Below are 13,797 nucleotides of genomic sequence, written 5' to 3'. Positions count from 1 at the left end.
CAGCCCCTGCACATCGTTTCTTGCAGCTTTTAAAGTTTGTTCACGCACACACACAGACAGACAGCCACGCACGCGCTTGCATGCACACGTGCACAGAGAAGGGCTGCATACCTTACCGGCAGGAATGCGATTGTGCTGCGGCAGAGAAACCGTCAGACTTGTGGCTACAAGCACAGTTTATTGCATCACGACCGAGTGACTTATCTGAGTGAGTCTGAGGGTGTGTGCCTGTGCCTCTTTTCTTTTTTTCTTTTTTTCCGGCATTTTAACATGTTAAGTCAGATCAGGAAGTGTGATGCTGTGACAGTAGAGTGAGAAGTGGGCACACAATGGCACTATGTTTGCCTCCTGGCCTGGTAACATGAGAGGCCCGCGGGGAAAGACCACTCTGCCGCTGCTTGTGCTGTTGATGACCACCTTGACTGGGACAGGTAGGACCAGGAAATGATTTTCCACCCACTCCCTTTTCTCTTTTCCCTGCCACCTCCCTGATTTCTCTTTTCAGCTCTTCTTTGACTCGTCCCGATCCTGCTTTGTTTATCGCTCGATCCGTTGGTAAACTTTCACCATATAATAAAAAAAAAAAAAAAACCAAGTATTTCCTGTGTTTCAAAGTAACTTTTTTTTCAGCCCTCCTCGAAGAAGGTTAACATTCTCTCAAACGGTGTCTTTGTTGAGCCTCATGAAGTCGTTGTGGGAACATGTTACTCAATTTACTGAGAATTTCAACCTGTGCTGCCCGGTCCAATTTTGAAACACTTGACCTTTGTGGCAATCATGCGCGCAGGAGTTGTGAGTTCCTACATGTTTCGAGATTGACTTTTGGTTTTTTCGGGTGTTACGATACAAGGCCCGTTTTTGTAGCAGATGTTTGAGTCTGGAAATTCCCTGCTGAGAAAACATCTTTCACTCATGTGTTCAGCCGATTATAGTAGCAATCATTTCCTGCAGCTGTGAATTTTTCCTTTTTCGGTTAAATATCGATCCCTTTCCCGTTGTCAGCGTGGTGTTGATGCAATGTGTTTAATTGCAGCATTATGCCAGGATTATTCTGAAATGGAGACTGAGACGATAACGCCCGAAGAAGATACAAGTGATGGCACTCATTTGGATGAAGGTGAGACACAAATAGTCAATTACGACCAGCTAAGCCCCTATTTTATACCATTTACCGGCAACCGGACAGCAAACAGCAAAGCAGAGGGCAGCTTTGCTGTTTGTGATGAATGTTTTTTTTTTGTGGCTATTTAAAATTGATCATTCTTATATTCCTGTTTTTGTTGCAGATATATATTTTCTAAATTTCATTTTATTGAGTCAACCTACAATGTTTAATATATGATATAAATATATGATATAATATTCATATACTTAAAATAATTATCTATTTGAGATGTAAAGCTTTACCATATTTCATTAAGGGTGTTTATATGCTAAAAACAGTTTTGCAAAGCTCAATTAATATTTTAATTACATGTTGAAATATCATTACTTACTTGAGATTAAATCAATTCTATTTAATCCTTTGTTTTAAATATTCACCACTTATCCATTTAAAAAAACTAATCTGGGTTTCTGATACTCAGTACAAAACATGTTGTCCTCTAACTGCTATTAATACATTTTATTTTTGAAATATTTTATATAATTCCCTTTTTCAATGTCAAATAAATGTTTTCGGAAGATTAGGGAAATGTTTACATAGTGTATTTAAAGTAAAGTATACATTGTTTATAATAGTGCACTATAATAGAATAAAACATTTCATCCATCATCCCATTGTGGGGAAATTTTAATTCACACATCAGAAAGTGGATAATACAGTTGAAGTAGTTAATAACATACAAGCAGTAAAATGTATAAATATCAGGGGAAAAAAAAAGTTGGTCAAAAGTATAATGTATAAAGTAAATGTTCTTTCTCAGAGGGAAGATTGCTCATGGAGGTTCTGCCCACTGTTCTGAAAGCACAGCAAAGAGTTTATAAGTTTATAAGCCGTGAGTCGTTGATCTAAAGCGTGTGAACTTCTGTCGTAGCAGCATACAAACGTGTTCCTTGTGTGGTTTCGCAAAGCGGTGTTTCGTCAAGATCCTTCCACATCTTTCTGGCCTCGAAGCCATTCGATGATCTGCATAAATTAGCAATGCTGTCATGTTACTCTCTGGGTTTCAAGGTTCGACGTCAACCACCAGCGACGTCTTGTCCACAACGCTTTCCACGGAGTCAAGTAAGGACACGGGCTCACATGTTTGCATGTCATTTTGAGGTTCAGTCCAGGAGGACGGGTTACGATAAACCGGGATGCGGTGTAACCCGTCCCACTGCTGCTTTAACTGACTCGTTTCTTCTGTTTGTCCTTTCTGGTCACAGTATTTGAGAGTTCTTCTTCTGGAACCGGTAAAGCAACACAATGTACCTTCACGTCATTGGTCTGTCAATTTGTGAATTTTAGTCAATTCTCTTGCTATTTATTTGAACATTCATAGTCTATACAAACTATTACTCAACTCTTTGCTTACTCAACTCACTTAAATTAACACACATACTTTCTGTTTGCGTTTGACTTTCTTTATCTTGTTCTCTTATCTGTTTCAACCTCCTATTTCCAGCCGATTTAATCAACTTTGCTTTTATTTCCCCGCAATGTTTCCTCTGTGAATCTTTTCATCTCAGTCACTGCTCTGCATGAGTGTGTGAAAGAGGATTTTCAATGTAAAAACCAACACATTTATCAACCCGCTCAATATAACGGTCCTCTTTCTGTATGTTGTCAGGGTTAGTGATGGCAAAGGCAACATAACGTCATAAATGACACACAGGCAACAATAATAGATATAAGGATGCCCCGAATGCCTCAGTCTCTCAGTAGCTTTATTAGCTGGGATCTAAAACACAAAACCGCAGTCCCGCTTCTGCCATCGCAGCTGTTTGTGCCTAAAAGGAGCGGCTTGTTCTCTGAGAAAACAAAAACAGTCACTTGACTATGTCAGACACATATCTGAGCCTTGCAGGTAGTCTGCATAGATTTAGTCTGCTTTTGTTGTTGTTGGTGTTTCTTTTTTAACGTCAATGAACACCTGTGTAAGTGACTTGTTTGATCTGGATTTAAGTTTATATGGAATAACTGGATTATAATCATCATCATCATCATCATCATGTCTGACATAAGTGATATCTAAAACCTATTTATATCGGTAAATATTGAGCAGTAAGCACAGTGCATCTGAATGAGATGATAAAATAAAAGTTCTGCGTCAAATGAGGTGCATCTGTGCTCCCACAACCTCACCCTAACTATCTTTTTTTATCCTTGTTGGTCTCAGCACATTCGCATCCTGCTTATTTTTGTTTGTTTATTCTATTTTCGTCATTGCTATTGTCACTCTGTTTATGTTGTTGTTTAGTTTCCGTTGTCTATTTTCACCATTCTGTTGTCCCTTATTACCCTTGACAATGTTGTTGTTGTTATTCTCTTTGTCTTCTAATTGTCTCTCTAGTTATATTTATATTCATATTTATTGACACTAGAACTGTTACTCTAACAAAGAATTTCCCCTATTTCAATAAAGTTTAACATATCTTAAAACGGCATGAAAAATAAGTGGAAAAAAAATACATAGATATTGGTGAGTGAGTGATTGACAAAATAAAAGCATCTGTATATCTGTAAATATTAATCAAATATGAATATTTAGATTTTGAAAATTTGCTACACAAAATGTGCTCATTCATATGTATCAAAAAAATAATGAAAAAAAAATATATAGTTATAAATATATATATGGGTCTATAACACTGACTCTTATTTAAAAAGTTAGGTGGTTTTAGCTGATTCACTCCTGATATCTGCTCATGGTTTATAACCAAGTCCTAAGCAAATCTGCAGGAACTAAAATGAGTGAAATGAAATATGATCTGAAAGTAAATCAAAATGTGCCAGACAATCAACAGGGAAAACAAACTAATAAAATGATAAAAAAAAACAACAAGGTTTTTGTTATATTTGACAACAAATTGGTTGTTATTTAAAATGACGGATTAAAAATTGCCATATTATGATTTTTTTTTTTAAATCTGGGGGTTTCAGAGCCTGCCTTTGTGAGTTAGTGCTGAGCTTTGAGCATTGCTTCTTGTGCAAATGTCATCTGATTAAGATAGATGTTCCTGCGTATGTTTTTTTCTGCAAAGTAGGTCACATCAATTGTACAGAACTCAACTAAATGTTGCTCAAGTGTTGACCGACTCTTTCTGCTGGTATTTTAGCACAAGAGATTTCCTCGTCTATGACGACTTCACCTGTGACGGATCCCATGGCAGAACTGATTCCCACGATCATTCTGATCCCCGTCGTTCTGGTGGTCTTGATCATCCTCATGATAGTTTTTGGAATTTTCCTCAAACGTAGGTGGAGTCAACAAGGAGGGAATGCAGGTAAATACAATCTGCTATTCAGCAAGGTTCAATGAATTTGAGAATTGCATTGAAATAACTGTTCTCCCTTGGATCTGGGGTCAAAAGTCAAACTGCAGTGTATTTTAAAAATATTTCAAACCGTAATAGCTTAACATCAGAAAAAGTGTATTGCCTTTGAGAATCTACTTTGCACTATCCTCCTTTTTGCATGATAAATTTGTGAACCCATTTGTTTTCTCAATCTATTTTCACAGATTTAAGAAAAGATGATCCTTATTTAGGTGGGTCCAGTGCAGAAAAAGTACCAATGTACGTATATTTTTTTTCATCCACATCTATATTTATGTAAAAGACATTTTTTCTAAATGACGGAAGTGATATTTTTGATGAAATATTTTCGTTGTATGCTGATGCGTCCTTAACGGTTTCCGTCTTTCAGGCCGATGTTTGAAGACGACGTCCCGTCTGTGCTGGAGCTTGAGATGGAAGAGTTGGACCAGTGGATGAAAAAAGACGGTAGGTGTCTATTAAACAGGAGGCAGCTCTAAACTTGAGGGATTAATATTTAAATAAGTAGATTCTACGAGTGGCCGAGAAATCTAAACTTGCTGGGAGTCACACTTTATAGGCATAAATAGAGCGACGCGGCGCTATTTGTCCAGCAGAGGTCGCTGTTTCGTCACTTCACCGCTGTCCTGTCGACATGGTCCATTCAGCCACTTCTGCGTCTTTCTTGCATGAGTCTTTTCACATTTAAAGTTAACTTCTTTTTAGCCTAAAATGCTAAAAAAATCACATTTGTGTAAATTTTCTATCGGATGGGTATTTTTGTTTTCCACTTCAGTCAAACGGCATTAAACACGTTCTTCTGTTTATGGTTAAATTAAACCACTTTGTAGTGCCTAGTTAATGTTTAGTATATAATTAAATAAACTGACTCGTCAGAGGGAATTTAATTTCTAAAATAGATGACTTTATAACAATAATTATTTAATTCGATTCAATTAATCACTCCTTTATATACCATTTAAATCATTATTACTGAAAATAATAATTACATGAATTGCATTATTTTATTGCTCTGTACGGTAATATATATATATATATATATATATATGTATGTATACACACACAATATCTTTATAATTTTAAATAGTCCATATAAAAGTGAAAATAATTAGAATTAATATAAGGTCAAAATAGTTAATATATTTTCATGTATTATTTTATCAAAAGAAATATTATTCATTATAATCATGAAATATTTCATTCATTAAATCTCCTACAATTAAATCTTATGTAAATCTTATTAATGATTTCTATTTAGAAGATAATTGTGAGAGCAGTTGTAAATGAGACCCCCTGAATCTGAAGATTGTCAATATTATTGTCCAGTTACCCGTCTGACAAACCTCGGAGGAAATAGCAAAGCTTTCCTAACTTCTGTTTTCTGCCCGCTCTGTTTGTTTTGATGCACCGGCTGGTTTCAGTCCAGCTGTGACTGATGAACTGTGAAAGTTTCATCAGGGTCGTCTCATAATACACAACCTCACATCTGTCGGCGATTGCAACAGGCATGCACAGAAGTGTGGCGCAACTTAACCCGGAATAGTCTCCTTGGTAAAAACGCTTGGAAGGGAAGTTCAAGGTCCAGTGGGCCGACTGTGGACTCACGTCATCCGGGCTCCACGCTGCCTCTGCACGGGGTTTTATTTCCCAAGCTGTGCAAGGGTCAGAGGGTACTTTCATTCAACAGGATTGCTCTGAGAACACATTAAGTAACACAAGAGATCGCTAAACAGAAGCGCACGCACCATCACCGCTGTGTGTCTGAACCTGCCGCAGTAACTGGACTCCAATCCTAAATTAAGAAAAGGACGACATAGAACAGTCAAAGCTGACTTAAATCTACCTGCTACTTTGCATGTGGTGGAGAAATTATGACAACGAAAAAGCCACTTCTTTGAAAGTCTCGAAAAATCTTTCTTTGTGTTCAATGCTTTTTTTTTTTTTTTTTTTTTTTTAGTTTTCATTTAAAATCTAATTGTGAATATTTATTAATTTTTCTGAACATGAACTATGGCGGTTACCTTCAAAACCATGAAACAAAATTAATTTGCTGAAAAGCCTGGTATATAGTGTATCAAGAGTGGGGAAAAAAACAGCTTTTGACTATTAATTGTCTCTAGCCGGTCCTGACAGCTCGACTCTACCGCTGGTTACTTTGATTTTTTTTTTCTTTCTTTTCTTTTTAACAATAAATAACATAAAAAAAACAGGTTTATTCTTCATTTATATTGTGCAAAGCAATGTCTGATGATGACACCAGCAGTAAGGCCAAGCAATGACTGCACACTAAAGAGCGAAAAACACTGACAGGGAATTCCTTTCAGGAAAAGAAAACAAAAGGACTGGATGATAAAGCAGGGGAACTGGGTGCTTTTTTTTCCATGCCATAAATATACATTGTAGAAATAATCACATTTAAATATAGCTAAATTCCAATTAAAAGTCGAGGGGAATTCTTGACCTTCCAAACACTGACCGGGTCCTCTCTCTGCTGCAGGTTAGCGGGACGCTCTGCCAGCGTGCAAGGACACAGCCAGCGACCGATTGCTGCCAAGTCTGAAAGTTGTGACCGTTCTGCAACAGTAACACAACGTTAAAACAAGGTTATTGACCAAAGCCGCTGATTTAACGGTCAGGAAACACGCCTGGTGAATTGCAACGCACACCGGACCTCGGTTTGAAAACATGTGCTGTGTTGTTGTGTTGCATCGGGGATGATAATCAGTGTTTAAAGTGGCTTCTTTCATGCTTTGCCTGTTTTTATTGCATCTAGAAAAGTCAGCGTTGATTACTTTTCTCTCTGACTCAGCCCCAGTGAATGGGCTGTGAAAAAAAAACAACATTCTGCAGCTACTAAACACTCCATTTTATGCAGATTATTTGGAGAGCACTGTCAACATAAAGTGCACCGGGCCAAAAAAGCCCATCTCACGGATACAACTACTCATCGTTTCTGCCGACGGCGTCTCTCCAGCTCAAAGCCTCTTTGTTTTTATTTGAGACTCTCCAGTTGCAGGTTTTAATGGGGAAATATCCTGTTGAGGATTGTCGGCATGCATGACAGAGATGGCCGCTCCTTTTCATTCCTGTGCAGAACCGCTCTGAAGTGATCAAGAAAGGCTTCCTCGGAAACTGTTCGGGGAGTGAAAATCAGCATCTCTCTGTTGTCTTTTGATATATTACTGCCTGTTGCTGACATTGTTCTGTGAGAGCTGCTGCTGATAAGATCCCCATTTTAATTATTTCCTGACCGAACATTTTATGTCTGCAGAAACAGCTCGGAGCTTTTGTTTCTATTCGCTTCAAAGTGCTGGATCTCATCCCGCTGAACTACAAGCGAGTCAGTCAGTATTCTCTTCTATTATACACTGTAAATACAAGGAGAAAGATATAGATTAGAAAGGTATTTTCGCGCCGTACCTTTTGTGAATGTTGTGTTTATGATATTCGAGTACATTTTAGTCAGATTTTTCAGATCCTTTTTTTTTTTTACTCATTTTGGTGTACTTTTAAATTCATTTTCATATGAGGTGTTTAAATCATTTTCAGGACATTAAAATGTTACATATTCAAGTAGCCGCGGACGAGTGAAGCTGTTTTGAAATACACTGATATCGAAATATATTTTTTCAGCTTGACGATGGATGTTTTTGTAGTTTTCGTTTATAACGCAGTGCATTTGCTACTTCCCAACTTGCAAATGTTTGTACTGTGGACTTTTTCCCTGTAATATTTTTCCTCCCACCAATGCAAGACATAAAGTCGTAATTGAAGTCATTTCATATGTCTTTATGAAAATGATGTGATATTTACCACACAACAAAATAAGCCTCCATCAATGACACTGGTAATGGATTATCCGGCGCGGCTCTGCAACAGTTTCTCAAACTTGTCATTGAATTCTAGATCAGTGGCGGCGGCGGCAAAAAAAAACGTCCTGTCTTATTTTCGAAGTTGTTTCTCGATTTTTCGGGGAGCTCCATTCTGACAAACTCACGGTGACCTCTGGCAGAGAGGGCAAAGCAACAGGTGTTTTCGAACAGTTTGCATGGACGGTTACGCCTTCAAATCCTTCTGCTCACAAATGTCGTGCCAACTTCTAGGTAAAAGTGCCAGTGCCTCTCAACTCGAGGCTTTGTCTGCCGACGGCGACGCCACCCGTGTAGTCGCCGTCTTGCGGGCAGGCAATTATCACTTATATCTGATAGGGAGTCGTTCACAGAAAATATGACACATTAGTTAGATTGTATTTCCACACATCTGCCTCTCTAAATGCGCTAAGCTTTGTACACGAAATCTGCTCATCTACTCAGCACGCACTGATACAGCCTGTCACACCCGATCAGCTCCATTTCACAGCCGCACCAGCGAGCGTGTCTGTTTGCCTTCAAGAGTCCAGACGTTAAAGAGCATCGAGCATCTTTGGCAATCACATTCAGTCATTTCTGGGCAGGAACACGGAGGGGAAACATGATATTAACCAGGGAACCTTTTGTGTGAGAGCGTCTTTGTATTTTTAGACCACGGTTGGAATAAACAATTTAAACTAACTTGAATTCTTCCTCGCTCCTCGATTAAATATTACAAAGGACTGTGATAAAACAGAGCCAGAGCAAATATACAGCACCTCTCAGGTTATGTCGAGCATAAACAAAGTGGAGTGAAGCCCCCACTCGACCGCGGCGCCTCAGAAACCCTCTATTTTTAACCATGAACATACATGTCATAGAAATCTAAAAGTTACAATAAGACAGTTGATACAATGATTTGGACTGTTGAGGTCTCGCCATTGATGTGAAACCAGGAAATCCCCCCCGTTTTGTTGAAAACAAATTGGTGTGAAATTTCCCCACAGTTATGCTAATTTAAAACTTCAAACAAGATTTAGATTTTACAGAGCATTTCCACAAAGCACACACATAACGGTTTGTGTTATATTCCTGAGAACGTTTAGCGGCAGAGTGTGGATATTTACAGCCTCCCTTTGTTTCCAGGGTGTGCTCGTCTTTATTCCCTGACCACATGCCAGTCTCTATTCCACACTCTTCTCAGGATCACATGTTTGGTGCTTAGTGATATCTCAGGGCTTCAGACTCTCCCTGGAGGATTCAGATACAGGGCATGAAAATGACCGTGAGCCAAAGCTAACCATAGCTGGCACAGCAGGACTAACTTGAGCAGCAGCAGCAGAATCACAGTAATCCACGAAGGCTTGTTTTTTTTTTTTTTTTTTTTTTTTTTTTTTTCTCCGCCTATGAATAAATGAGGCTCAATATAGTGGAAAGAATTGGGTCTGGGGTTTCATCCGGCATGATTTCTGACACACCGTGCAAATGGGATTGCAGTCTGTGCCCTCCCGTGTCTATTGTATCTTTGCCCAAAACGCACTGATCAAAATGTTTTTTATATTTTCCCATAACGTAACCACAATGTTGAGTGAGTTGGATCGCAGATATTAACAATTAAGTTAGATTTTTTTGGTTTGTTTAAAAGTTATGTGGAAAAAAAATATTGCGTTGACTTCGCCGATATAGCCGAGTCCTTGTGTTTTGGGCCTTTTGCCGTTCTTTCGGCGTTCTTACTGCCGGTCTTGAAGTTCGCCCCATAGCTCCGGGCAATTGAACAACTGTACTGCTGTCAATTTGAATATATTTCTGATAATCTGTTCGGACCGTTTGGTTTCTCCCACGCTGTCTCGACAAAAACAATGTAGTCAGTTAAAAGTTCATCTGATAACCATTTTCTTTCAAGCACAGGTGTCAATAGAGCATTTAGTAGTTTGGTGAATAAACACAGAGCCACCATATATCTGTGATTTTATCGGACAAGTCGAAATAAAGAACTTCACGCAGTAACTGTTTATTTTCGTGCAACTTATCAGTGCGGCGTACACGGAGGAATACATCTGATTAGGCGCTTCGCCAATTCAAATGTTATTGAATAAGAATAGGAACAACTTTATTTATCCCGAAGGAAATTGTTGTGCCAGAGTTGCAAGAAAAATATACCAAAAATAAATAATAGAAGAAAAATTGTATAAACAGTAGAAAATAAGAGAAAAAGGGAGAATAAGAAATACAAATAAATGATTAAGTGTCTTAAGTAACAAGTGAAAGATAAGGGGTGCACAAGAGTATGAAAAATGATTGTACATGTAGCTGTTATGAAATATTGCACAGTTATGAACATATATACAGATAAATTATTACAGTTTAAATTATTACAATTTACAGTAAGTGGGTGAGTTTTTTTTTAAGGTAACACGTGAATAGGTTGGATTTATCTTATAAGCAGTCGTCTAGTTCTTATTGTACCTGCACATGTTTTTTTGTTTTTAATTTGACCAATCTGTATTATTTTTTTTTCCAACATCACCTTCATGCCATTGAATGAAACCACATCTGAATCGGAGGTGAAGGTGTAATTTGCTGTAATTAATGACTTCATTTCCTTGTAGAAGGACACTGTGACAAATTTTCGTGACTAATACCATCGTTAGTCATGTTATTTATTTCCCAATAAAAGTTCTCCCCTGCCAAGTGCATCATTACATCACTTTCAAGCGCCTGCTGGCAAACAAAAACGTGCCATCATCATGTTGCGACAGCCATTTGTCAGTAGACGAACAAACCTGGCGGCGGTTGAGTAGGCTGTGGACGGCGAACCTCTCCCGATCTACCCGACTTTTGGTCTTCTCGGACGTTTCTCCTCGTCTCGATCGGCCGGGGGACGTCGTATGTTTCTGACGAAAGGAACAAAGTCTTCGGCTCGACCGGCGCACTCGTCAGTTTTATCGAGCAGCTAACGATAGCGGTGTTTTTACTAGCCCGCTAACATCACACGAACTTGCCTTGGAGATGCTAGTTAGCTCGTCTTGCTAACTGGCTAGCGGCTGCTAGTCGGGTGCAAACACGGACCTTCGCTGGTGGGAAACCCGACACACGGAGGAGGAGCGGCGAGTTCACCGGAGCTACGGTGTTAGCTTCGGAAGGCTGCTAAGGGTATCCCCGATTTGGATACGGCAAACGTTACCCGATCGACACGGAATCGCCGGGGAGGGGGCCTGCTACCTTGCCAGTTTTCCACGTTCATGAGGTAAACTCATTTTAAAATTGCAATATGGGAAACTACAAGTTAGTCATTTGAGCAGCTGCGAACCGGTGGAAGTGGGCCTAGCATTAGCATGCTAACACGTATCTCCCCCCGTTAGCTCGCCGTGTGACGCCGGACAACTTCTCGCAGTTTTGTTGAAACGTGGAGTTTGTTAGCAAGCTGCCCGGAGAAAAAACTATCAGACTCACTTTATTTGGCATGTGTGTCATTCTTTATGTTAAGTATAGCAAATCGATCGGATTTCCTCAACGGGAAAAAGGTGCACAAACTAAGCCAAAAGTAGGTGAGTGTGATAGAGTTGACCCCCCCATGCAACCGTGCTAAAACACCATTTGGCTATCGACGTAAGTGCAATACACTTTTCAAGTAGCTTTTCACAATCCGATGAATCGGATGTTTACTATTTGCCCCCTATTTCCTCTTGTCTGCCCGTTTATCCTTTGCAACTGGCTAGAATTGGTGCAGAGGAAAAGAGCAGACATGAAATAGAAGCTGTAGTTGATGCTGAATGAGATTTGGGCTTTGGGCTCTTCGTAGTTTGTGTGCAGCTGGATTTAAACAACAAATTCGCGTGCATGAATGTATTAAACTGCATACATCATTTTGATGGATACATCGTTTGATGAACAAGCAGTTTGTCGCATGTTTCAATATTAGCTGCATCTTTTGTGCATTCTGAGACCTAATGCTTAAGACTACTAATAGTCTTGCTTGCATGCTTGTGATAAAAAAGTTTAACAGACAAGGAAGGAGATAGTTTGTGCAGGGACAAGTTGTTTACTTTTATAAATGTAGTAATACATCTTTGTTTGAATGAGTGGTAATAAATTGTTCAAATGTGCTTCGTAACACCACTGAAGTCGGCTATCGTAACTCAAAACAAACTACCTCTGGTGCCTCGTCTTTAGTCTGTTATTCTCGGGGCTGAAAGTTTTTTTGGTTTTTAAAATTTGAACCGAAACTCTCTGACAGATCTGATTTGCATTGTTTACACTTTGTACTATCTCGACCCATTTCTGAATAATGCTAATTTAAGAATGTTAAAGATGTAAAGTACGATCCTGGATGAAGGGATTTAGCGCTGTTTTGAAAGTTATATTTATTTTGCAGTTATTTGTGCTTCACAAAACCAGCCTTAACATGCTTTGACTGTGAACTGAAACCGGACGTTGTTCTTTTTTTGTCTGAGGTCACACCTGTGGGTTTACACTCAACTTCTAATAGCGCACAGCTCATCAGCAAGGCAGGGTAGTAACCAACAACAGATTCAAATGGTCAGATCCCATTTTTTTTATTTTTATTTTTTATCAATGGGCAGTACCTGAGGAGCATAAAGGGCAAAAAACATAGTATCCCTGCAACTTGCAACTCGCCCGGTATTATATGAGAAGTGAGCGAATCTTTGAGACCCCATCGTTGCACAGTTTATCGGAGTGTGTGGAAGACCTTGCAGATTGCTTTCCTTTCAGTGTCATGTGATATAAATGTACTAAATGCGCTCTAAATTTTCACGACTCCGTATTTGCTCAACTCCTAGACCTTCTAGTTCCCCGTTCGTTTGCGGTAAACGTCTGTTGACATTTGGAGGGCTGTGAAGCTGACAGATTCCTAGAAGTTAATCAAGCACTCTGATATGATCATCTTTGCCACTCAAAGTGTCTTAGAATGGCTATTAACAAGGCCACGTTTGGTCAATAGTAATGCACAGCTTATGTTTAACTGGATCCCCAGTTGCAACAATATTTGCTTTCATATCTCAACAAAGCCATTGACCATATCAAGATATTAAAATCTGCCCATAAGCTAAGAAATAACTAAATGGATCTTTTATTCGTTTAAGATTTTTCAGATTTTGTAAAATAAATCTCATCAGAAATGGAATTATGAGCTGTAAATGACAGAAAATCGGTTTCTTTTATGGCCGATCTGAAATCTGGCGTAAAAAGATTGGCAGCATGACGAGAAGAATCCTGGTTTTCCTCAAAGTTGGGGTTATTGTTTGCGGTGCCGTCCTTTAGGACTGTTTACACGGCCAGATGTCACAGATCTGTTTATCACAAGGTTTACAATGATATAGGATGGGTTGAACTGATAATCTGAAAAAAAGTTAACAAAGCCCTCCAGCAGCAACTCAAGTTGATTTTTTTTCCCCCTCTGTAGTGACAATAAAGTAACTGTAAAATGTACTTTAAAACAAAATAC

The 13,797-nt window shown here is 38.9% G+C and overlaps 2 protein-coding genes across 2 annotated transcripts in view; both read left to right on the top strand.

Annotated features, from left to right (window-relative positions):
• Positions 1 to 208: 208 nt before the first annotated feature.
• On the top strand, positions 209 to 9,032 carry tmem154 (transmembrane protein 154). The gene is made up of 8 exons (XM_086157406.1): positions 209 to 431; positions 1,034 to 1,117; positions 2,174 to 2,227; positions 2,371 to 2,397; positions 4,264 to 4,431; positions 4,668 to 4,722; positions 4,853 to 4,929; positions 6,980 to 9,032. The coding sequence occupies exons 1-8, from the start codon at positions 338 to 340 to the stop codon at positions 6,982 to 6,984; spliced, it is 564 nt and encodes a 187-aa protein (XP_086013532.1). The 5' UTR covers positions 209 to 337; the 3' UTR covers positions 6,985 to 9,032.
• Positions 9,033 to 11,111: 2,079 nt separating this feature from the next.
• Positions 11,112 to 13,797, top strand: part of fbxw7 (F-box and WD repeat domain containing 7) — a 101,964-nt gene continuing 99,278 nt past the window's right edge. Inside the window, exon 1 of the mRNA XM_086157403.1 lies at positions 11,112 to 11,577. The gene's annotated coding sequence lies outside the window, so the exon portion shown is untranslated. The remainder of the gene's footprint in view (positions 11,578 to 13,797) is intronic.

This window comes from Fistularia commersonii, chromosome 12 (assembly GCF_037954325.1).
Source record: "Fistularia commersonii isolate RoL2024-O1a breed Wild chromosome 12, RoL_Fcom_v1.0, whole genome shotgun sequence".
Lineage (NCBI taxonomy): Eukaryota > Metazoa > Chordata > Actinopteri > Syngnathiformes > Fistulariidae > Fistularia > Fistularia commersonii.
The sequence above is the reverse complement of the archived record's forward strand: the minus strand, read 5'-3'. Positions and strand labels throughout refer to the sequence as shown.